Source organism: Mastacembelus armatus, chromosome 3, assembly GCF_900324485.2.
Source record: "Mastacembelus armatus chromosome 3, fMasArm1.2, whole genome shotgun sequence".
In the NCBI taxonomy this organism is placed as follows: domain Eukaryota; kingdom Metazoa; phylum Chordata; class Actinopteri; order Synbranchiformes; family Mastacembelidae; genus Mastacembelus; species Mastacembelus armatus.
Genome location: NC_046635.1, coordinates 11,466,845 through 11,492,820, shown reverse-complemented (window position 1 = coordinate 11,492,820; position 25,976 = coordinate 11,466,845). Strand labels below are relative to the sequence as shown.

Below are 25,976 nucleotides of genomic sequence, written 5' to 3'. Positions count from 1 at the left end.
TGTTCTAGAAATACAGCATGTACTATCAATTCCATATGAAGTCACCAGTAAATTTGTAAACACAGTAGATCTGCCATCTATTGGTGAAGTTTAGAATCACACCTCAAGTACAATGATTGACAAATTACAGCATGTAAAAATAGGGCTAAATTTTATACAAATCCTATTAGCCATGTTTTTTCTTTTTTGTTTGATGTAACTGAATTTTTTATTATTTTCAGTTGATTTAAATAATGAAAAGCTGAACAATTATATCATTAATTGCTTATAAATACTGTGTACATGTTGGGCTTTTGTCATTTTAAATGCACACAAACCAAGATAATATAAGAATTTTTTTTCAAAGCAGTGGACGCTTTGCTGAACTCCTTTGGTTCAGAAAAGACTTGACATTGTTAACTAGACATTTCTCTTTCAAGCACTAGAGACATTTGGTTCCATGAAAGACATCGATCAGCATTTTACAAACCCTTCTGTATCCAGATTCAGACGCTAAATTATGTAAGCAGGGACTGTATCTGGATAACATAAGCAGACCTCACTCTTCGGTAGCTGGTAAAGGCTGGTATTACCACACAACTGACTCTTCTAGAAAAAAAAGGAAGGATATCTAGATGCCTTTGGGAAACTGAGGAGAGTATTTTCAAATGTTATTAAAAAAATGACTAGTAAAAAATACCTGACCACCATACCATTGGAGTATAGAAGTATAGAAGGCCTATACATTTATTCAAAATGTACAAAAAAATAAGACACCATACAAAAATGTGTAAACTAGAAAAGTGAGAGTAACACTACATTATTAAAACTTTCAGCATAAAAAGTTCACAAAAATGTTGATTCACCAATCACATTCAACAAAACTTAATACACAGTCACATCAAACAATATGTATAAAAAAAAAACCCTCCTTGTTTTCTAGAAAGATTTTAAAGGAAAGGCCACTTAAAAATTATTATCCTCATTTGTTCTTTGCCTCTTTAGCTCCCGCACTGACCGGAAAGCTCTGACAGCCAACACTGCACCAAAGATGAAAGTAAACACCCCCACCACCCCAAAGAGACCACCTGCAATGTCTGCACCGTTGAGCTGGCAGTCAAAGCCCTTGTGCCCTTTGCTCGTGTACATTTGCTCTCTCTCCTTACAGATGGGATTATTGTAGGTTTCCTGCAGTTTAATAAAGTAGAAGGCCAGTGCAGGGATGTAGCCCAGGCCTATCAGAAAGTTCAGCAGAGCCTCACCCAGTAATACAGGGGGCCAGCGGTAAGGGACTCTGAAAATCCCTAAGGCAAGCATGGCACAGGCATACATCATTAAAGCCCCACCGCAGGCCATGGTGAAGATGTAGGGAGGCCGCTTCAGCTGATGGAACTGCTGGTCAAGTAACTTAACCTTGTCTGCATCCGCTCCAGTGAAGGCACCGGCTCCACCGTAATAATAATGGTAGAGTCCACCCAGGCTGGCCAGGTCTTGGTAGCCCCCATTGTTGCTGTATGGCACTCCAGCACAGATGATGATAAGCAGATTCACACACACTTCCATAAGCTGGCAGAGACCTGGGAGACACAGAATTAATACTGAAATGAACATATGTCAGCATAAAGTAATGACACCACAGCTGAAATGACAAGTCAATTTATTTTAGTTTCAACAACAAATTACATTTTTTCTCCAAGCAAAAATGCCAAACACATGCTGGTCATAATTTCTCTGATGAGTGCATAATCTCCTTTTGTCTTATATGATAATAAGATGAATATGTTTGGGTTTTCTTGCATGAATAAAACAAGACATGAAATTACATAACGTATAACCCTCTGAAGTCTCAGGGACACTTTTACTGTTTTGACAAAAACAATTAATGAATTGGAAAAAATATCAGCAGTTTGATAGATGGGAAAATAAATAGCAGCTGCAGCCCTAAATGCAAATGATCAGTTGCAAAAAAAAAATCCCTATGTGAATATGTGCTCTGACAGTGTAACAGCTGAAGGAACAGACAGTCCACCACCCTGACTTTTCAATCAGTGTGCACTTTTATCTGTGCTTATATAGCATTTTTATTGTTTTATATTGTTTAATATATTTAGGGTCCATCCTACACCTACCAAATTTTAAAAACACACTGACAAGCAGGAACTTTGATTGCAACTAATATTTCCCAGAAGAACCATAAAATAAATGTACTTGCCTCTACTGGTTAAGATGTATCTGAGATTGTAAAGAGCTTGCCTCTGCGGTTGCTCATAATACTCCGCTTCTGAGTAATACACTGACGTCTCTCTGGACCTACAACAACAAATACATTTTTTTTGTCAGTGGTAGAAAGCAAATTCTCATTTTATCTAAAAATATCATCCAAGACACTCTATAATCCTGTCATAGGAAGTCTTCAGTCTGTGTCAAAGACATTACAGTGTTTATAGAAAGTATGTGGTCCCCTTACAGTCTTGAGGGCCCTTCATGACTGTGGTCTCTGTAAGCAGGTGGCTCCTTGTGAGAGGCAGTTGTCATGTCCTTCTGTCTGTTTTGTTTGGCCCTCCTGTCATCAGCAGAGCCTCTCTCGTCCATGTGCCTTGGCTTTTGGTTGAAACCACGATCATTCTGTGCATAGTCCCTGTCTCTGCTCTTGTACTGTGCATACACATCACTCCTGTGGTGGGGTTTACCCCTCTCTGGCATCTTCCCCTGCCTACAAAAGAAGATTATGGACACGAATCCTATTAAAGACTCTAACAGGCAAAGTGGATAGTTGGCTTGTATCTCTGTAACTGCCACTGTGGACAGTAAAGCAGCGTGAAGGATTCCTTAATAAAGATTAGATTAATGGCTAGGTGAGGTAAAGGACAGAGACTTCTTCATTCATAAAACTGCTAGTAAAAAAAAAAACAACTATGATTTTTGGGGATCAGACATTTAAGAGGAACATAAAGTCAACAGATTAAATTAGACCTTTACGTGCTAGTATCATTTTAAAGTTGCATTCCAAAGCCCATTCTTTACAGAGGATCACAGTTTAATACAAATGCGACATGTGGGCCTTCCCCTTGGCGAGGTTCACTAGTGTTTACCTGTTCCGTTTTTAGGTAAAGGCGATCTAGTAGTTGTAAGCTCGCGAATAATACAAAGATACAATCTTTGGATATGAATTATTGTTTCCTACCTTTGGATTAACAACGCAACACAAATTTCCCAACTTCCTGTGTTTGAGAGTTCCTTTCCTCCTGACACTCACCTGTTGTGCCACGCCCACTACTCTCTAAGATAATTTAAATTTATACCAAGAAACTGAAGATTTAAGCGTTTTTTCCCCAGCTCACAGTAGACTGCGAAATTTTGAATGTTTAAAATTGTGTGTGTCGCATTGTATTGTATAGTATTACTTTAGATATTGTTTATGACAGAGCAAAACGAGATTTCATTTAGTGGTTGGTGTGATCCAAATGCTACACGACAGTAGCTGCTTCGTTAGAGTTTAATCTAAACCATGACGGTTGTTTTAATATGTAGTTTTCAGTCGTGCTCAACTTTGGAAAATTAGAATTTGCGATTCATGCCCCAACCCGGACGTGAACGCACAGGGCGCACGCGGTCACGCTTCAACTATGAAGCTCGTGACAAATGTTAAGATAACCTTCAGGATTTCCGGGGAAACACAAATACGTTTCAAAATAAATGTCACTTAATAGTGGGATCGAGCAATGCCAATGAGTCTTAGTCCCAGGCTCTGTAATTACATAGGATAGATATTAATCCAATTGTAATAATCGTGCAATTCCCGATACAAGTCAGCAACAACTCAAGACCACAAGAAGATAATGGAATTTCCATTTCAAGGAAGGAGCTCAAGCTATAGCTGCTTGCAGTGCTGGTCTCAGGTTGCAATCTATTAAGAAAAGAAACATCTCCCACCACCATCATCATAATGAATCCAGCTGAAAGTGGCTCCATTTCAACCCTAAGCCTTTTGTACTTTTTTTGTCTGTTTGTTGTTTATTGGCTCAGTTTGTTTCTTTTGCACCTTTCTGTATCACTGTATATTTGTCATCCTTTTTGTAGTTTTACATTTATTTTTAGTCAGCTATATTTTGTTTCTGTTTGGGGTGTCCTTGTATTCATAGTATGCCTCTTTGTAGCCATTTTGCAGTTGCTTACATTTCTTTGTTATCATGGATGTCTTAATAAACTGAGATAATCAGCAAAGCATCAGAAAACTCCTGGGCCACAGCATCTTTTTAGCTGATCTTGGGGCCATGTTTTAAGAGGGGACCCTGTGAAAAAAATCCAGTTTGCAATGATTTTTTTCTTCTTGTGCATATCTTTGACACATTCCTAAACAAGTATGCTTAACACAACAACCCTATACATTCAAATGCGCACTTGCAAAAGATTGAATATAATATCACATCAATGCTGCATAAGTTTATTTATTGCTCAATATGCACCCCAAGGTCACAGGCCACAGTATGTCAGTGGAAGGATAGAGCTATACATAACCATGATATTCATGTGCTGCAAAAAAAAGAAAACACAACCAAATTCACATACTGGACAGATATACCGTCAAGTATTTGTCCTATCTCTGGAAACATCTACACTTCTAAATGACACAAGGGGTTGTAGTAGCCCTACATTTTATATGTGTTACACTAAACATAAACTCTCAGGGCCGCCGTAGAATGAAGACTTTTATTGTGAAGTCTGAAAGCAAACCATCACCGGAAGTGCTTGTCTATTCCTCGAGCTCTAGCTGCCACTACAAGCGAGCGCGCGCTGGCTGGGCTAGCAGGACGATGCTAGACAGAAATGGCGGTGACGGCAAGGCGAGCAGTATGAAGCGCTGATGCTTTGCATGGATCAAAACTTGCGAGTGCCAGGACAGCGTTGGGGAAATGACAATGATGTCGAAGTAGGACGCCTTCTGTAACTGTCACTACAAACCTACAACACCTTCCCGGGAGAGTTTTCGTCTTGTCAGTGGGAGGGAGAGAGCCTCACCGGGAGCATGGCTTCTTACAGCAACCAGGTAGCTCAGCTAGCTGCCTAGCGTTAGCTTTCCAAATAACTCTTGCTGCACGTCGTGTAACTTTATTTAAATACTCTCGGCCGTTTTTAATTTGTACAGCAGCTTGGCCTACAATAACATTATTGCTGTTTGATAATGGCAACTCGTTTGGGTGTGTTGTTGTTTGAAATGCCTGGCTAGCTGTGTCATTGAAGGTGTAAGTAGTGAAAAGTGCTTGCTAATGCCCCCCTCATTGAGCAGCATGGGAGCTAGCAGGGCCTAGGTCTCTTCATTCAAATGAGACATCGCTACTGTTTAGTGCACTTCTAACGATGTGACAGACACGTTTAGCTCACAGACATGGACGCGTGTTTAATACCATTTTAGTGGCACTTTGGTGTGGGGTCCCACAAGTGTCACGTGTTATTTCCCAGCGGAAAGTGACTAAGAAAAGTGCTGCGTGTGTGCATGGCCCATCTGCTCAGCGCCGTCACAGGCCTTCCTCGAGCCCGTGTTCACAGCTGCTCATAACCGACACTTAATTTTGTTCCAGACACTTGGAAACCAAAATGACGGGTTGTGAAATCATCTGCGTCCGACAGTTTTACGTTTCTGACCAGCGGATCTACAATTTAGCAAACGCGTGTTGCTCGTTTAGCTTGTAGCAAGCTAACAGCTTTGCACAGGTGGTCTGGTGTGTCAGTGCGCTAGCTGCTTAGCTAAACACAAATGCGACAGTGTGGGCCTTCGTGGATTTATTTGACATGGAAACAACTAAAGACTGGCTTGGGGTTGCACATTGCGGAGTGAGAGTGCTCTAACTCTGTGGGTCATTGTAGGACTTAGATTTAGCAGGTTTGGTGTTATTTCAGACAAAGTTAGCTATCGTGTATAAGTGTTTTTAGTAATTGAATTTAACATGAGACAAAGTCCAATAAGTCTTAAGCTCAGGGTAGATGCTTCATCGGTTTCAACTTTGACACACAATTCAGACATACAAACATGGCTAACGAGCATAGGAAGGGAAACCTCACCGAAGTCTTATCTCTTGCATGCTTTCACGCTTCTTCCTGACCTTATAAATGCGTGTTTCTATTGGCTCACTGTTCAGCCAAGTGAAAGCTCAAGGGGAAACCCTTTCTCAACTGCATTCAAACACAGTGCTCAGTTTATGGGTCTTATATTAACATTTCATGCCAAATTATACATTGTTTATATATGTATATATAATTTCATCACCCAGAAGAGTTTTTAAATGGCATAATTGAAGTGTTAATAGGCAGATCTCTAGTGTAACAGTTGCCCAGTTTCTTTGTGTAACCAAACTTGGACCCTTGTTAAAAAAATTTTTTGTTAGGTTTGGTTGTGCCTATTGGCAACCATTTTTCCTGTTACAAAAAGTGTTGTATAAATACTGTGTAGGTGCATGACAGTTTTGCTATGATAAATATGCATGCTATGAGAATGGCAAATATTCAGGGAAAATGAGTGAAAAGGCACAAAGTCCAGAAAACTGACATTAGAACTCAAATCAAGTAAACAGAAATGAAAAGAAAGTTGTTGAACTGGTTGGGCAGCCAAATAATCATAGGTAGAACAAGACACCAACTGCAAAAGCAGCAAAACAGGTAAATCTAGAAATACTTAAACATTTTTGTATTTGTATCTACAGGTCGTGGTATAAAAGCAGACAGGAATCTTTTTCTTAGTATAATTGTTGTATTAATAAATTATTAGAAATGTGCCACCTAAAAGTATCATGCTAACATTACTGTTAATTTTACTTTTATTCAGTAAAGCTGAGCTGCTATGAGAGATACTGGAACAGGGCTTATAGTGATATGTTTTAGCCCATGCTTTGTTTGTATGGCACCAAATCACAATAAAGAAAAGGTCTGAAAGCCCCTTTAACGGACAGTACCTCCAGCAGCACCAGGCTCAGTTTGTGAGGCTATCTGCCTTGACCGGTTGGGGTGGGCTACCACTAACTGTTTTTCTAATGACTATTTTACTGATAAGTTGTGTAAGCTACATGATTTATTTTTCTCAAAGAAATAATTTTGACCATTTTGTTTGGCAGTATTTTTACAGAAAATCATATATCATTGTATATTGCAGCACCAAACAAAACGTAAATAAAGGTTTACATATTTTAGTGCAAAGTTGCAGGATTAAACCGATGACTCTTAACATAATGAAAGAAAGAGGCTGTATTATGTAATTCAGTAGTTTAAATCCAAACGAAATTATGTTGTAATTTAATACAACACTAATAATCGTTTAGCCTTTTCTGGGGTTTGACACACCATCCAGAATAGGGTCTTTGTGTTTTCTCTTCAGGTGCTAGTGCATAGCTCTGCCAGCGAAACCTTTCACAGCATACAAACCACTGTTTTTCTGATAATTAGAAGTACTCCCATATTTTTAAAGCCTCAGGTCTTTGAAAACCTTTACAATAAACCTCATTTGCATACGAGTTGGGCTTTTCCAACTGCCGCAGCCGTCATGGTTTTGTGAAACTAGCGTTGTGCCATAACATAGAGCACATAGTAGATACATAATCATATAGAAAGAATGGTTTGGTTTGAGGAATAACACATCCATGAAACAAAGCAAAAAATAAGTTTTCTATCTTAATGTGAAAAAATTTGTTAGCAATTTGTGGTGAACCGCTGTGTATGTAGGTATTGATTTTCTTAAGCTGGTGGAGACAACTTCAGAAAAACCTGACATCCATACTGAAACATCCCCATTAACACCTAGACTTTTTGCTTTAGTGGAAGCATCGTGCATTTGCCTGTGTAGCTACAGCATGTTATTTTTAATGCCTCTATATCTTTGAAAATTGTCTTCCAAAAATGATATAAACACAAGGTTAGACATACATTGCATTTGGGTGAGATTTCTTATTACACTGAACCTGGCAACTGTAGTCTATTCCTCTCAACTCATAAAACTAGTAAAGCGGTGCTTCCTCCCAGTGCATGCACACCGATATCTGCCGACATCAAACTACTCTTGAGATTAAAAATGCAGCCATGTAGAAATTTAAACCTCATAGGCTGTGTTGATGGTAATAAGTCACCCAATGTAATGGGATGGCTCTAAAGTGCTTTTGCAACTGTTAAGTTATTGCAACAGTCTCCTTATTTTTGAAATGTCTCTTTTTAGTTCATCCCAATGTTCCACCAAAACATAAATTGTTGAGTGGCATAGTAATCCTCACCACACTGTGGGAAAACACACTGTATGCACAAACAAATCAGACTGCTCTCTTGAGTTGCCTAAGTCTTAGTCATTCAAATGCACACAGAATCAAAATTCCTAACACCATGAACCGGAAGTGTTGCAAATTCAATAGCAATTCTTTACTGTTTCCAGTTCACGCTAGTCCAGGCTAAAATTGCTCAGATATTGCTTGGGGTACCATTCAATTTGGTGTAAACATTCATTCTCCATGTAATATGAACACAAACTTTAAGGTGATTCTGAGACATTTTTTTCTGCATCTGGCCTTTCTACAGGTCAAATATCACACTTTTCCAAAGCAGACAATCAACAAGCCTTACTATTCCCAGCACCAACACCTGCATTTGCAGATTACCCTGCTAAATGTTAGCATGCTAATAACTATTAAGTATCAAAAGTTTGCAGTAAACATTAAAAGAACTAAAGATAATTGTCACCATGAATTGGACAGTGAGTTACTACAATAATTGTTTGAGAAATTGAATATTGTGTAAAGTAGAATGTGTTGCAGGGCTGTTATTGGACTGAAATAATTTTAGCTAGTTGTTACTAAAGTTTTAGCTCATTGTGAATTGTAATTAATAACAGGGTTCATAAAGTCAGTTTAAGTCATAGTTTAACAGTGTTGACTGTGGGGATAATTGTTTTCAGTAGATGGGGGTGGGATTGGTCATCACCTCATCCTTTTATTTTCCATACCTTGTAGGCATCAGGCAGTTCAGGTAACTTGAGAAATCAGGAGTAATACCATACAAAGATGGTTGTTTTTAGCCCTTTGCTAGTCATATCAGTAAATGAATGTTGAGCTCCTGAAAAGTTGCTTTCATCCAGCATGATATCTAAACAGAATAAATCCCAATAATACCTTTTTTCAGTGTCGTACAGATAGCTTACTACAGTCACAGTGTCGTACTGCTTGTACTGCTTTTGTAATAATTCTCTCCCGGTTACTACTATCTACTATTGCAGCAAGACACAGTCATGTTCCAGCGATTCATTGACAACTAGTCTGACCTTATTTGTAGTTGTGCTGGCACATTTTTATACTCAGCCAAGTTGTCCATTAATAACACTGCATACCACTTTTATTGTCAGAGTACAGAGTGTCTGAGCAGCAATCTGTTTTTTTTAACCACAGTTATGTGACCCTGAGCCATTAAATCTTAGTTGGAATATGTATATGTTCCCATAGTCATGATTGTAACGATGGCCAACAGTAAACAATATTACAGAGGCTCATTTATTTTAAATGTGTGCAGGTTTATATATTGTTACTCTGATAGTTCTGCATTGTCATACTTGAAATTTGTCAGAAAATAGCACATTCTAATGCTACTCCAGATCTTCTTTCTGTTAGGATAGAGCCTTCCTATAGTTCTGTTAGTGTGCGGCTGTGGTGTCATCACTAAACTGTGTTGAAATCATACAGATGGCTAATTTGTTGTAATCCTCAGTCCAAACGAACAGCCAGGGAAGCTTAGTGTGGCACGTGAGGCATGCTAGCAGAAAGAAGCAAAGGGGCATTCTTTCTGTTGTGATTGTATTAGCCATCCTGAGGCCGCTGGATTATGGCTGACTGTTGGTCGCTTGTAGTGCCATTTCAGCAGTGTGGGCCCTAGTGCAGGGCTTCGTTTCTGAAGAGTTACATATGCTTGAGCTGCACTTTCTTTTCTCTGTGCGTCCCCTTTCACGGTCCACTGTTTATTGCACTGAGAGGATTAACGGCGTGGCTGGTGAGTCCATTTCACCTTTTCTCAGTTGCTTTGTGTTTTCAGTCCTCATGTGGACACTTAGGTGGCATAGTGCAGTGTTTCGCTAAAGCTCAAATGGTAATTGGTCAGCAATGTAGTTAATAACAAATGAAAACCGAATAAATGCACTGAATAATATATGATAGAAGACAGAGCAATATAGCACTTGCTTCTCATTGATTGATATATTTTACTTCTTTAGCAAACCTCCCTTTCCCAATATTAATTACTTTGCTAGTGTCTGTTTATCTGCTACTTGGTACTCCAATACTTAAGGTTGTCTGAGCATTAGGGTAGCCCAAGGATACATGTTAATGAAATGGCTTGCTATATTGTTAGCTACAGACAAATACTCTATCCAGGTTTAGGTCACTTAACCCTTACTCTTCCTAGTAGTGCTGCCATTATTTACATTTCAAATGAATCTGTTTTCTCTGTCTTTGCCTATGAAATATGAGGATTAAAAAAAAAAAAAAAAAAAAAGTCTGCCAGGTTTCCAGTCAGAGCATGTTTCATTCAACTGGTACATAACCCAAAGATATTCAGCATTTTTTTTCACATGACAAAGCAGCAAATCGTCACAATATGAGAAACTACAACCAGTGATGGTTTGCTTGAAAAGTCATCACTCTGTTAATCTGTTCAAAATTTTGTATGAGATTTCATAGTGATTTTGCAGCTCAGTCACTGCAAAACTGGGTTAATTAGTCAGAAAAAAAGCAGATAATGTAATATGCCTGTAGTAAATAGAAGTTTAACGTTTTGTTGAGGTCCACATGTCAAATCAGTTCAGGTGTCATTTTTGTGGCATAACTGAACAATGTGTCTGAGGAAATGTAGTGGTGTCATACAAGCAGTCATCAGCCGTTTCATAACTTAATTGTTCCCTGCTCTAGATATTTTGCTGACACAGGACTGGTGCATAGAGGCTTCTCTTTATGGATCCATGTAGTTTTTAAAATCACAAGCACACTAATGTCAAATAGCTCTGTCATCGATGGTCCTAAAACTTCTGAACAGATAATCCTGGAATCAGATCTGAGCTGTTTGTGGTCAGAGTTTATGTATAACACTGCATGACTCATCATTTCATGTTGTGCTTTACCTTTGTACAAGCTAGCATTGCGGTCCTGGCTGTGTGAGAGTCCTTGTACTTAGATATCCAATGACAGCACCTTTTGAATTCATTCCAGTTGTGAGGTGGAAGCTCCTGTCCTTCACTGTGTACTCCTTTATTTTTTTTAAACCTGTGATTTCTTCTTTTTTGATTTATTAATGATGTGTCAGGCAATAAAAAATCAGTTACCTATTTATTTTATTTGCATCACATTAGGAAAACATTTTGGGGATTTTACAGTGTTGCCTTTCTTTTCAGCTAATAGCTGTATTGATTTCTTCCTACAGTACATCTTTGGGGAATTCAGCCCTGATGAGATCAATCAGTTTTTTGTGACTCCACGTTGTTATGTCGAGGTAAGAAAATTGAATAAGTGGTAGTTGTTGTTTTTACATTAATAAACATTGGTTGACAATTTACAGAAAATCTGGCAGTCTCTACTGGTCAGCAAGATTTTATTTGACAGGAAACAAAATGGTTCACACCAGTACTGTGGAACAGACGCTTCAGGCCAAAACATTACAATGTTCCACATTTCTTTTGAAATGACATTTTTTGCATGTGAATATTGTCATTTATAGTTCTTGCGTTTTCAAAGCCTACATAATTTAATCAACACATCAAAAACAACTTCCTCTTTTACCACCGTTTTTGATGGATATATATTTTCACTTTCTGGTGTTTAGTTGCAGTAAATTGATTCAATTCCTCACCACTGCTGTAATTTTTAAATGTGGTTTCCTAATTTAGTTTTTGTATTGTCTCCTCAGCTTCCTCCTTTCAATGACAAAGTCCCGTGCGTCAGTCAGTCTTCTGGTACGTACATTTCACATACACTAGGTTGCTACATAATGTGTTGATTTATTAGCATTAGAATAACCTACCCTCTCAGGAGCTGACTTTTATGCTCCGTAGTTTTTCAAAGCAGGTTTTTAAAATACAAGAGAAGGTGCTTTTAATGTGATCATTATTTGCTAGTTTTTATACATACAGTACAGTATATATTAAGAATGACTTACAAATCCTCAGATTTTATTTTAAGAATACATTATTTTCATTTTTTACATTTTGAGCCACCAATTAAAACTTTAACAGCAGCCACCTTTCTTTGAAATGGTACTCATCTGCACATGACATTTGCCTTACTTTGATTTGTATTGATTATTTAGGAAGTTACTGCACTCCTGCTGTACCTTATATTATGGAGTCTATTGGACTGCAGGTTTGCGGTGAGTTGAGGAGCCTGACACCCTGTGGCTTGACTAGCTGTTGTCCGTTTGCTGTAAAACTCAAAATCCAGGTTTCAGAAAAAACTGGTGGCTTTCTAAACCTTGTGCCTGTATTCTTTCTCTTGCCTGTTGGTTAAATCTGTAGAGCTTTGCATGCTCCAAGATACTGTTAAGTATCTTATCTTCTCTTGCATATAATGCATTTTCACCCCTGTAGGGCTCTAAGTTAAAATTTGATTTTGAGTTTTTGAACAGTTTAACAATCATAGCTTATTGCTAAGGGCATAGAGATGGTTTTATGTGGTTGCTAACATGTGTGTACATATTTAGCCTTAGCTTAATAAGGTTTTAATGTTGAATGTGTTTTACAGTCTTGGAATATAATTTTGGTAACACTAACAGAAGACGATAATCTCAGTAAAGGATGTAGGTGCTGTTTTCCTACCCTGTTAACCCAGAATATCAGGGTTTAGACATTGGGTGACCTGTCAGCTGTCTTAATTAAGGACTAAGGTGATATCTTCTGATTTGCTCTTACTAATGTTTCCTGTTTTTTTTTTTTTTTTTTTTCCCACTTTGTGCCTCTCACTGCATATTAATTTACTATTTAAGCTGCTATGCAACACATTTTAACTAAACAATGCACTTTTCTGTAACTGTAACTATAATGCATTGTTTTCCTTCCAAGTTTATTTTTCAGGGCATTTTGATGACAAAACACAACAAAGACATCAGTATGTAAAATCATAGTAACTACCAAACTGGCTTTATTTAGGATAAATTGCAATGGCTATTTTTTTTTCATTATATTTTGTCACCAGATTTAACTGTAGTGGGTTGTGGAGAATATGGTTAATTTACATTTACATTGCATTACAGCATGGCATTTCAGTCTTTCTCAAATCAGAATGTATAAATTGCTCCACCACCATCACCTTTTTTAAAAAAAAAAAAAATTACATTTGGATCCATTAGAATGGACTTCACACTATCATCTGTAAAATAATATTTAATGTTAATTTAAATTAACATAGGGTAGTGCTGCAGTAGGTAGTAGGTTTGTTATGTCTTCCAGTATGTCATCTTGTTCTGTTTTGTTGGTAAAGTGTATTGCATCACTTTAATCTATATAAATTGTTTACATTTAGGTAAGTCTAACCTTTCAAAGATGATTCGTTATGGTTACAGTCTGTGCCTCACTCTTACAGGTTACTTCATGATATTGTCAAGGGGCCTGATCTTGAGATTATTTGTAAAGACAAATTCAGCACACCTCAAAATAAAGCATGATGGTCAGAACTGCCAAATACGTATTAAATAGCAGCCTGAATATTTTGTGTGTGGGGCAGTTTTACCGCCATTTAAGCGTTTTTGTTTAAATAATATCAATACTGATTTAAATTTTTCTACAAACTGTATTTTGCCTTTAGAGTGGACTATTTTTGCATAAAATTCAGTCAAAAGTTTAGTTTAATTTTTGAATATAAATTAAATTTGTTTGTATTATTCTATTTACTGAATTATGTACATCAACAGTTCTCATCTGGTTTTTCATCAGAACATTGATTAAAATCATTTGAACAGTTTTAATAAAATCAGAGCAATTTTTTTTCCCAGGTCAACACAGACCTCCACTGCAGCTTTTCATATCTGACCGTTTAATGACCATCATATTAGGAAATGAACAACGATATCATTTAAGCATATCGTAGAATTTATAGCCCCATGTTTGCAGAGTCCCCCTGGAAATATTGGATCACCCCTCTTCAGGGATTCACTTAAGCCTGGAAAGAATGCGGCTTAGTTGAGCATAGACACAACAGTAGTTGTTGAAGCTAAAAATAGGTCCAGTAGGAATTATTTGTTCTTACTGGTATGTCTACTCCTGTCAGAGCTCCCACGACCCCTTTAGAGTGATGGCTTACTTGTTCACAAATAACGCTCTGCAGCCAAGAGTACAATCCATCGGTTTCTTTTTTATATTTAGACTGTATTTAAAGACGAAACTTGCATTTTCTAATTGATTGACATGTTATCTGCAGCAGACAACTGTCAGCACATCGCATTTGGTGTTGATGAGGTGATGGATTCCACGCCTGCTGGGGTGAATGACCCTTTATACAAAGTGTCAAGTACTCTCAACCCCCAGGCTCCAGAGTTTATCCTGGGCTGCCAGTCAGGTCAGGTGGTCCAGCAGACAGCTCCTGCAGCAACCGATGTCCCTGATGGGACCCACTTCAACTCATTGGATGGTCCAGACTCTGAGGTCTCAGTCCTGGACAATCATCAGTCTTGCCAGGACATGGATGGACTCCCCGGCAGCCTGGGACAGCGAGAGAGGAAGAAAAAGAAAAAGCGTCCGCCGGGGTATTACAACTACCTGGACCCATCACCTGGCAGCAACAACAGCAGCACTGCAGCAGATGGGACGCCTGTGACAGCACTAGTGAACGGGCATGCACTCGGTGGCCCGCACCACACTGCTGAGGATGTGGCGTTGTCAGGGGCTGAACTTTGCACCCCTGGATCTGTCTCTATGGCAACATCAACAGCTGCTGTGGTGGCAGCCAAGTTTGCCCCTTCATCCACTGCCAATCAGAGGACTTGTGATAGCCCTGATGACTCTTCTTTGGACTTAACAGGTGGAGCTGCCTCTTTATCAGATGGCACCAATGCATCTTCCTCCTGTTCATCCTCCTCTCAAAGCAGAGAGGTGACAGAGGGGCCGAGGACTGCAGATCAGCAGCCAGATCATTTGGCTCCACAGAGTCCCGAACTTTCAGATACACCACCCAGCCCCCGCTCCAAATCTCCTCTTCCTCCCACAGCTGCTGTAGCTACTCCCTCTGTTGCCACTTCCAATCTGACTACTGAACTGGAGGGAAGGGAGGTAGCAGACAGTGGGGTTGCCAATGGGCTTTCAGAGCCTGATACTCCCACCAGTGCAGATGGACACAAAGAAGACTGGGATAGTGGGGAGCAGGCTCAGCAGGTCTCCCCAGATGCTGCTGCCCAGACAGTAGTGACAGAGCAGGCTCATTCACCTGCAATTCCAGCTGCACCTACTGCCAATCTCCCTAAATCCTGGGCCAGCCTCTTCCACAACTCTAAGCCTGTGTCTGGGGGCCCTCAGGCCTTTGTGGAGGTAAAGAATGTTGTTGAAGTTGTGACTCCTTCCCTTCCCACACCAGAACAGCCTGAGAAACTTGGGGAGGCCAAAGATGGCCCTGTCCATGTATCAGAGGATCCTATGGCCCCTAAACTTGCAGGTATTTTATGAACATGCACATTATATATCTTTAAAAATGTCTACTCATAGCTGTTTTATGTGCCTGCTAAATTCACTCCCCGTCCACTTGGTGGCAATGTTGAGACAGTTGTACAGTTCCAACTCTTCACTCTTCCTGAGTGTATACTTTCAAACGTTCTGTGTTTGAGAAAAGTAGAAGTGATGAGTGACCAAAGTTTATATTCTGCTGCTGATTATGTCCTCATTAGATTAGATTTGAGCTGCTCAGTTTGACTCAGTAACATCATGCCACAGGGAAGAATGTTGCTTTCATGTTCAATTGATCAACACTAGATGGTGGTACTACATTTGAATTGCCTCGTCAGATACTAAATCATAGGTTTGTGCAACCCACTTTTTCTCACCCAACACAGCTGAATTCTTCTTTTGGATTTGTCTTCCTTTAAAGACAACCCCTCTACAGCTAATATTTAAAGAGCAACATGTAGTACATTGTGTGCAAATGTAGTTTTTAGACCTTTAACTTGAAGAAAAGGAGATAGAATGCCCTGTTTCCATTATACAGACATGATCCTGACACGAAACAAAGGGTATGTTTGCTCTTAAAAAGAGAAATTCAGTATGCAGTGGTGACAGCTTCTACTGTTGCTGAATCTAAATCACAGCTAAAAGTCAAAATGATTTCTTAAAACATCTTATTGATTAGCTCAAGCTAAAAGATAAACCAAACATTTGTGGTTTGGCAGCATGTGGAGAAGAATCCTTTTGAAGCAAAGACAAAACCAGGCACAGTTAAGATTACTTTGAGATTCATTTATTTACAAATTTGCAAACAGATACAACATGGAGAGTATCTCGCTATGCCAAGTTATTTGGAACTGTGCTGTGTTCAAGTTGGGGGCTCTCCTCTCTTAAAAGGAGTATTTGAGCTTTCTTTGTTTTGATGACCCTTGGGTCATATTGAAGCTCTTGACTCTTGTCTTTGCTGTGGGAGAATGGTGTGACAGGCTGCGATCAGCAAGGCGGTTACAGGCAGATGGAAATGTGTCCCCACTATTCTGTGTACTGTGCATTTAGTTCTTAAGTTTTTATTTGAATGTTTTGATTTGATATTGTTTAGTCTGCTCTAGTGTAAAGTGCCTCAGAGCTGTGATCTTGAAAAAGACCAGTCCTCTTTGAAATACCCCCATAAGCAGCCACAGATCATCTACTCGTATTGTGTGTGTGTGTATAAAACTGATTAAATTGATTTAAAATTGGGAAAAATGCATTAGTGGTGCAATAAACACAACAGCAGAGTATTTTTTTTTTTTTTTTTTTATCATGTAGCATTGCAAATGAAGAGTACAAGCGGTCTGTCATCATGTGCTCAATAATAAAATGACCTAGTAAATGGCTGTTTAAAAACAGATACTGTCTCAAATTCACACTGTGATTCTGCAGTTCCATTGCACCACTCAGACTGTCTGTAGTCGCAGTCTGCCACACTTTCCTGCTGCATGGAAAGTAATTAAATTCTTTGTGGGCCACACTAACCCACAGGCACTCTTAAAGACTTCATAATTTTTTCTTCTTCACTCTAAAACTGTGTTACCTTAGGATATGTTTAAAATCACGGTTTTCATAAAAAAGTGAAGCACTGACATGATAAATGGGTTCTAATTAACAGAGCCACATTCAAAAGAGAAATGGGGCAGTTTAAAACCATTGTGGTTCCAGTGTAAAGTGAAACTAGTAATGATTGGGTTGTTCTGATATTAGTGTTTTGTAATATATATGTTTACATACAGACATCCTATGTAAGGCCAACATAAAAATACTAGGCCATACTAAAGATTTATGTCCACGTTACCATGGGAGCTGTGTTTCTGAATGACAGTCTCCCTTCCTAGGCGTGGTACAATAAGTTCTTGCTCTTATTCCAACAGTCTCTTGTGCTGGTGTCACTTGAGGCAGGAAAAGAAGGAGAAACATTTGCTTTGTTCTAATGAAAATATACATCTAAGATTGCATGAATGGTCGGCTTTTATCTTCACCACTGCATCACAATGTCACTGACTGTAAATGCTGCAGTCAATATTAGACTTACATAGTTTTCATTGTTTGTTGTAGATGTATGGGGCTACCTGTTTAAGAACATTGTCTTTGTTTGAATCCCCCCAGAACTTATTGAGAATGTGAAGTTGATACATAAACCAGTGTCTTTGCAGCCGAGAGGACTGATCAACAAAGGAAACTGGTGCTATATCAACGCTGTATCCTTTCACTCCGTTTTTTTCCTATAGGCTCTTTTAACCCTTCAGACTTGAGTAAACATTTACATGGTTGGCTCTTGCCAGTATGACTTGCTCTTATATTGGTGTTGAGCCAAATAACACAAAAGATAAACGTGTCAAGCCCATATTTGTTTTACAAAAAGTGTGCTGTTGTGAAATGTACTTGTTTTTCTTTGGCTGACACTTGCTTGGGAGTGTTACCTCTTCCTGTAAAATCCCTAGAAAGCCAGTGTTGGTGTTTTATGAAAATAGTTAGAAAATTAGAAATATTTATAAACTGCTTTATCATATTGCCTTTCCTACATGCTGTTTTCCTCCCTGACTCTGAACACTCAGACCCTACAGGCCCTGATTGCTTGCCCTCCCATGTATCACCTGATGAAGTCCATTCCTCTGCATAATGAAACACAGAGACCATGTACCTCCACTCCCATGATAGACAACTTGTAAGTATTGTCTCTGCAAGCAAATATGAACTTGCTGAAATGTTTTACTTAGACATCATGGTTTCTCTGACAGTGTAAGGCTGGTGAATGAGTTCAACAACATGCCTGTGCCGTCTAAAGCCAAACAGCAAGGTAAGATGTTACACAGCATGTCCAAAGACATCTCGTGTTGTTTCCTGTCAGTATCACTGACATATGATTCATAACTGCATCCTCAGCTGTTGGTGATAAGATTATGAAAGACATTCGACCTGGTGTACCTTTTGAGCCGACATACATTTATAGACTGCTCACTCTCATCAAGTCCAGCCTGTCTGAGAAGGTAAGCATTTCTAAGTTTTTGATGATCACACTCTTTGAAAACACTTCCCCTGGAACAGAGAGCGCTGAAGGGGTTGTTCTTGATAGAGCTGAGACATCTCCAACTGAATAAAGGCAGTTATGTGTTCCACATGCTGTGTCAGTTCTGATTCAGTTTTAATGAATGCAATTATTGAAACTCTTTGAATGACAGTTATCTTTTAATACCTAATGAGGCTTCCACACATCCTGTCTCACTTGTTAACCATGTCCTTTTTTTTCTGTGCTCAGGGTCGACAGGAGGATGCGGAGGAGTATCTTGGCTTCACTCTCAATGGATTGCACGAGGAGATGTTGGCATTGAAAAAGCTCATCTCACCTCAGGAAGAAAGTAAGCATCCTTTAACCTTTTGCTATCAAAAGCTTTTTATAAGACTCATGAGGTATCGCTGCTCACGTCTATGTTCTGTGCACACAACACATGTTGGTGCGCTTCTTTAAAAGATGAATTCCTTTTTTTTTTTTCCAGCATATAATCAAACTGCACTAGAGGTAGAAGAAGTGGCTATTTTGAATTTGTAAAGTTTTTTTCAATAATGATGGGCAGAGTGGTAATATGAACACCAAAAGTGGAGAGAGAGGGAGAGAGACATTAATGCTGTTTGCAACTTAGCAGGTGTGACCCTGACGAACAGCACACGCTTTATAGAAAGGAACGTCTGCAACCACAACATGCATTTTATGGATTCACCACCCCTGTGCCAGTATAGTATAGTATAGTTCTCAATAGCTATAAAGAAAGAAATTTTGTGTTAATATGTTCAGAATGAGTTGAAATGCTACTGAGATTCTTGCTAATTTTACACTGGCATGGGATTCAGGGGTTCATTTTATTTAGTTTTGTTTTTTGTTTTTTTAAATATAAACAGAAGCTCCCACACCTAATGGACCTGAGTCCCAGCCAGGTGTGGAGGAAGTTGTTGCTGAAAAGGAAGAAGGAGGTAGCGATGATGAGTGGGAGCAAGTGGGTCCCCGAAACAAGACTTCCATCACTCGACAAGCTGACTTTGTCCGCACTCCCATCACTGATATCTTTGGTGGGCACATCAGGTATGATGACAGATGTGTTGCACAAATACTTTTCTAAGTGAAATGAAAATAATAAATCTGTGTAGTAAGGAATTCTGATGGCTGACTTTGTGCTTTCTCTGTGTATGCCTGCATATATTGTACTTAATGAGAAATGTATAATTTTATCATCTTGTCGATTATGGTGTTAGCATGTAGAAACTGCATCATCCTTTTGTAATATTTGAATGGTCTTTATACTGGATTGGTTATACAACCCCCGAATTACTTTGTTCATCGTGTCCTCACAAAGTCAGTCTGCCACCATCTATGTTTCGTCAGAATAACAGCCATTGTGGCTTGAACATTGCAAACCTGTGCGGGTGTAGCCTGCCTAAATAATATGTTCTGTGAGGTTCTGGTCTGGCACAATCCTGGTCGGCACGGGTCAAACAGTGTCTTAAAAGATTATTTTCTCAGAAATACTTGCAACCAGAAAGAAATGGAATACAGGAGTGTGTGTTTGCTGAGTGGTGTGTATGCCCACTGAGCTTGGCTATAACCCACAGACTTCTTTAGGCACTGGTCAGAGTAATTGCATATGTTAAGTATCTTATGTGGGAGGAAAAAAAGTAACAGGCTTGTTTATAAGTAGAGTGGCACAGATATTGAAATATTCCAAACATTAACCCTCCTCAGTTACTGAGGGGTTTCCAGATCCTAAAAGTATTACTGGCATTTCTTCAGGTTTTCTAACTGAGTGCTTTGTTTCTTTGTCAGATCTGTGGTGTATCAGCAAAACTCTAAAGAGTCAGCCACTCTGCAGCCATTCTTTACACTGCAGCTAGACATCCAGTCCGAGAAGATCCGCACTGTCCAGGAAGCTCTAGAAACCTTGGTGGCACGAGAGTCAGTCCAGGGCTACACTTCTAAAACCAAGCAGGAGGTATGCAAATGCTGCTTTTATGTGTGTTGCTAAGGTCATTGTCACATGTTGTCGCATTACAAAATAATTAGTAATAAAACAAATATTTTCTGATCGACTTGCAGAAAGATTTCGGTGATTTGATGTACTTTAAAGGAGATGTTCTTAGTGCACTAAGTAGTAATTTTGGATAGGACACAAATATACACTGAACTGTCCTCACAAACGCCGTTGCCCTAGGTTTGAGTGCAAACACTGAGAACTGCTCAAGAAAATACTTCTCTGAAAACAGTACAAGCAGTCAACTGGAACAGCTGGTGCAGGAACATCTGTGCCACAGCTGTATAATGGGCATCTTTATAGTTGTTTTTGTAACATACACCTGCTGTTCTAATCTGTCAGTTTATATATAATTTGGTCCAGAGCTTCACTCTTGTCATGTAGTTTTTAAAATGTCCCAAATGTAGTGTGTCACTGCCTTGAAGAGCTCAGCAACTTGTAATTCCAACAGAATGTAGCCCCTTGTTTCTGCACGTTTTATTCTTTTTACTGTTTAGAATATTTTCATTGAGCAGTTTCTGCAATTTCAAATAATTTTTGTTCAGATTCAAAATTGACCTTTTTTTTCCCCCCATTGGAGAGTATTTTCTGACCGCGTCTTTCTTGTGTTTTTTCTTTCAGATTGAGATCAGTCGAAGGGTGACTCTGGAAGAGCTGCCACCTGTACTAGTGCTCCATCTAAAGAGATTTGTTTTTGAAAAGACTGGAGGCTGCCAGAAACTGACCAAGAACATTGATTACCCTGTTGATTTGGAGATCAGCAAAGGTATGGACCCATCTGCCTGTGAATGGACATGGACATCTAATTATGACATGTTTGGATGCAGCATGGCAGATGTGTGAAATCTGTTTTTATATATTTTTTTGTGACAAATCATGACAGCCGTATTACATTTAAGAACTGTACATATGACTCAGTTCAATAAGAACTCTAGCTTTCGTAAGGGACAGATGCTTAATGCCAGTATAAACACTGCGGTCGGTACAGTTTATTCTCGGCAAAAGATGGTTCCCCAGAGAGACTTTTCGATGTTCAGATAGACAGTGGTGAGTCATTCTCAAATGGTAAGTGTCTGCTCAGCTTTGCAGTGACTTATAAAAATGACACACAGCATTAGACACTGATTCAGATTGCAAAATCATTATCAGGCGTAACTAAGGGAAAACAGCTGAAGACACCAGAAAAAAATCAAAAGAAGTGAAGTTTAAGTGCAAAATCAATAAGTCTAATAAAATAGCTTTTCCTAGAATATTGTGCTCAAATGTAGGCTTAGCTGCAGTTTGTAAAGCATAATTTCTGTAATTGTACTTGATCACTTGACAAAAATCTTCAAAAGATTTTGCAGACTCAGAAGACTTTCTTCATCTGTCAGCATGAAGGAAAAATTCTCATAAATCTGCAGTTTAAAACAGACCAGCAACAGAACATCAGCAGCACAATCTGTATCTAATTATACTGAATACAGCACTTTTAAGTTGTTGGTGTAATCAGTGGGTCTTCATATCTGTGATCTCCTTTCAGACCTCTTGTCCTCTGGAGTGCGGAGCAAAGTTGTGAAAGGCCAAAGAACCTACAGGCTCTTTGCAGGTGTGTTTGTGTTTTATTGTTTTTATAGTTCAATCACATTACATCTGTTGTAGTTTTTATAACATGTATTACTGGAAATGTTTAATTCACATTTTGAGACTCCTTCATTCGCCAGATTACCAGTACTGCCAAAGGTACTTTACGTCCCTTTCTGTTGCTCCTGAGTACATTTGGTCATCAGGAAGTTCTTTCAGATCATAATGATTTTTTTTTTTTTTTTTTTTTTTTTTTTTTTTTGGAATTAGTCATTGTTTTTGCAAAGTTTTCCAACCAGTTCTTCATACAGCCAAGTAAAGGCCATTTGTAATAAATTAACCTTTTATTTAGTATGTTAGAGAAGTATGTACTAAATGTGGGGAAAAAACAATACCATACTGAATACTGTGGCTGATTGGATTGATTTCTGACTCTCTAAGGATTGAGATCAGTGAGCCTTTCAGAACTGTCAGAGGATGTGTGAAAACAGGAATTAGGAACAAATGATCAACACTATATTAACTGTTTCATGTAATGGATGGGTGTAATCAGATCTTTCATCTGCCAGTGAGCACTTGGTTTTCCTGTGTAGTCGCAAGTATGAATCTTACCAGCCAGAGCCCTCTTATAGCCGAGTTCCCACTATCTAACTAATGGTGCATGGAATCACTTCTCATACTAAATGTCAAGGAAGTCATGGATGACAAAATGTCCTGCATTTCTCTAATATATTTTTCCCGTCTCAACCAGTTGTCTATCACCATGGGAACAGCGCGACCGGCGGCCATTACACCACGGATGTCTTCCACATCGGTCTTAACGGCTGGCTGCGCATTGATGACCAGGCAGTGAAGGTCATCAACCAGTACCAGGTGGTGAAGCAGACTGCAGAGCGCACCGCATACCTGCTGTACTACCGCCGCGTCGACCTGCTGTAGACACACATCCCACACACCCATCCCAACATACACACAACGCCCAAATATATTCACATACATACACGTTCAAAATGCACTCGTTGACAGTACCGTACATCTACACGACACAAACACACCAAACTAATGAACAGGAACACTGCCCAACTTGTTCTCTTGCAAGATTTTCCTCTTCTTCCCTCCTGTCCCTGCTTTCCTGAGAACCAGCTTTTCCAACACCCCTTTCCTTGTCTCTTTTTTCTTTTTGGAAGAAGAGAAACAAGCTGCATTCACAAAGGTTTCCCTGTGACTGCTCTCTTCTCTGTGCACAACTGCTGTGTGTTCTTTTTATTTTTTGTCTTACTTTTAAAGCAGCAAGGAAGGACTGTTGAATAGACAGAGGCCAGGTTGGGTTTACAGATTAGGACCTGAGATTCGCCTCTGATTGAGCCCGAAGTTTGGCTCACATAGCGAACAGTGGACTCACTCACACAGGAAGAAGTATCTACCACAGGCTGCAAGTGGACTGCTGGGGTAATTTCTCTTGTTTGAATTACCTTTTTTTAAGGAAATGACCTAGAAATATCAGTGTTTGCCTTTTAGCAAAGGAGAACTGTTGGCCTAATGAATTTGCCGCAGTTCAAAAGCCTATTTGAATTTGCCCTAGTGCTTTGAAAAGGCCCAGCACCAGCATTATCATGAGTCTCTCCTCCCAAGGCCAGATTGTCTTCTCTGCTGCCACCAACTACTCCTCCTGCTCCTCCTCAATTTCCTCACTTTTTTGATGCTTTTTGATCTAGGTACAACTTGAGCCATCAAAAACAGGAAATAAAGATAGGTGGTACATTGGATGGGAACTGAAAAGTTTCCTTGTTTGAGAGATCTTTGTTATGGTATCTGGGTTTAGATTTAGAACGGCTATCTAAAAAAAAAAAAATATTAATGCGCTTTAGAATTTAATAACAAATAAGCTTCTGTGCACAGAGTATAAACTGATTGATGATTACAATATGACAGGCAGTTGCATAATTTGCAAATATTTAGATCAAAATGTAAAAAAAAAAAAAAAAAAATCTAGGTGACTGAAAACATGTTTGGGTCCTGAAGGACTGCACTAGTTTTTAGACTTTTGTCTAAAAACTTAGACTTTTAGACATTCATTCAGAGATGGAAACCAATCAAGACACAGATTCCACTGTAAAACTTGCCCCTTGTTTACTTTGTACATTTCCTTCTCGATCCATTCATTGTTTTTGTCTTCTCTAAAGGTTTCACCTGTGTGTAGGTGGCTTGTCGGTGTAGTTTTGAGCCACACCACCCCTTACCCCCAACTCAGCAGAAAGTGGGGGCTGCCTTAGGTTCAATGTGTGATGTTTTTCCACTCTGATTCTAACCCTAGTGAGATGGCAAGAGCAGGCCTAATGTCTGCGAATAGTTAGGGGAATGTACCTGACACCTCGGTAATAGCTCATTGCTCTGCGTTTCCTCCTAGTTGAAGGAAACCTTGAGTTTTGAGGGGAAGTGGGACTACATCTGCGCTAAGCTCTGCATAAAAGCTCCCAGAAATGCGCACAAAAAGGTAGTGTTTGCTTTTGTTGAAGTTATCGATTTTGGATCATTCATTGATTGTGATGATTTTTGTTTGCATTACTAAAATGTTCGTTTTTTTTTTTTTTTGTTTTTTTTAAAAATTCATTTATTGGATGTCCTCCATGCTCTCGCTTCCTTCGAAAAAAATATGCTTGCATTTGGTGTTTGAAAAGAAGTTACACAGGCTAAAGCACAACAAATAAAATTGAACTTGTTCTTTTCTTTATTTATTTCCATTTTGTCATTTTCTCGTTTCACAATAGACTCCCACACATTCAAGACCTGTTTTATTCCGACCAGTGTCAGAATCTCAGTATTAACACTTTGCAAAATGTAATCAAGTATTTGATTTAGGTTTGTGGTTTTGGGCTTCATCCAAAAAAATCCTTTTGTGTCATATGACTGCATTTTCTCACACATACCTGTCCATTAATTAAAACAAGGTACACAGGCAAGAAGGTGGTTGTCCCATCAAAGGTGGTACAAGGTAAAAATAATTTTGTGTTTTTAAGAGCAACACATGGATTTTATTGCCATGTCCATCACTTGATTGTAAGTTCACTGAAGTTCAGTTTTTCAATTTGGAATTTAAATGTGATGTTTTAAAATTACACACTAAATTTTAATTTTAGATTTCTATGTTATATAGCATCATTATGTGGTGCGTATTGACTCTTGTGGGTTTCAAAGTCAGAAACCTTTCCCAGGTAAACCAAAGGACAACATGATAAAGGCCCTCCTGCCTAATCAAACTATATGCCTTCTCCATCCAAAGTCTTTTTGCCATGTCTTATCACAGTCCACAACTCATCTCACAGGAAACGGCATGCTGTTTAGACAGTCAATTCATCTTATAACTTTAATGATAACTCAGTTGTGTTGCTAGCTTTGTAGTCATTTCTGCACAAAGTGTGACACTGTTGATTTGCATATTTTCTTCCCCCTTTTAAAGAATGTTTGGAAGTTGGGACTTTGAAATGGGCACCTTAAACTTTCTGTTGTACAGTTTTATCTCTCTCTAATGGCTGGTCAGGAAATGTGCTGGTTAAATGCTTCAACAATGTCTCTCTCTTCAGTATGTACTCCTAACACTATTGTCTGCTGGGAATTGTTGGGATATTGACCTAAAAAACAAAATCTATACTGTCTTTTAATTTTAAGCCTCCAGCATTCTATTTTGTTTATTGTTCAAATAAAGGATTGTGCAAAAAGCAGTTTGCTAATTAGGTGCA

The 25,976-nt window shown here is 38.9% G+C and overlaps 2 protein-coding genes across 5 annotated transcripts; one reads left to right on the top strand and one right to left on the bottom strand.

Annotated features, from left to right (window-relative positions):
• Positions 1-293: 293 nt before the first annotated feature.
• On the bottom strand, positions 294-6,063 carry marveld3 (MARVEL domain containing 3). Of its 3 annotated transcripts, none has more exons than XM_026320507.1 (4): positions 6,040-6,063; positions 2,447-2,692; positions 2,192-2,289; positions 294-1,556 (listed from the first exon to the last, which is right to left on the bottom strand). In XM_026320507.1, the coding sequence occupies exons 1-4, from the start codon at positions 6,057-6,059 to the stop codon at positions 946-948; spliced, it is 975 nt and encodes a 324-aa protein (XP_026176292.1). In that variant the 5' UTR covers positions 6,060-6,063; the 3' UTR covers positions 294-945. The 3 variants fall into 3 exon arrangements, with proteins under 3 accessions (XP_026176292.1, XP_026176294.1, XP_026176295.1); XM_026320509.2 differs by lacking the exon at positions 6,040-6,063 and adding an exon at positions 3,164-3,554; XM_026320510.1 differs by lacking the exon at positions 6,040-6,063 and adding an exon at positions 3,072-3,176.
• Positions 4,754-25,976, top strand: usp10 (ubiquitin specific peptidase 10). Of its 2 annotated transcripts, none has more exons than XM_026320506.1 (15): positions 4,754-5,026; positions 11,410-11,478; positions 11,893-11,938; positions 12,292-12,351; positions 14,397-15,620; positions 17,765-17,856; positions 18,214-18,323; positions 18,397-18,455; positions 18,542-18,645; positions 18,915-19,014; positions 19,553-19,733; positions 20,472-20,637; positions 21,298-21,442; positions 22,199-22,264; positions 22,991-25,976. In XM_026320506.1, the coding sequence occupies exons 1-15, from the start codon at positions 5,006-5,008 to the stop codon at positions 23,176-23,178; spliced, it is 2,631 nt and encodes an 876-aa protein (XP_026176291.1). In that variant the 5' UTR covers positions 4,754-5,005; the 3' UTR covers positions 23,179-25,976. The 2 variants fall into 2 exon arrangements, with proteins under 2 accessions (XP_026176291.1, XP_026176290.1); XM_026320505.1 differs by having other exon boundaries at positions 14,394-15,620.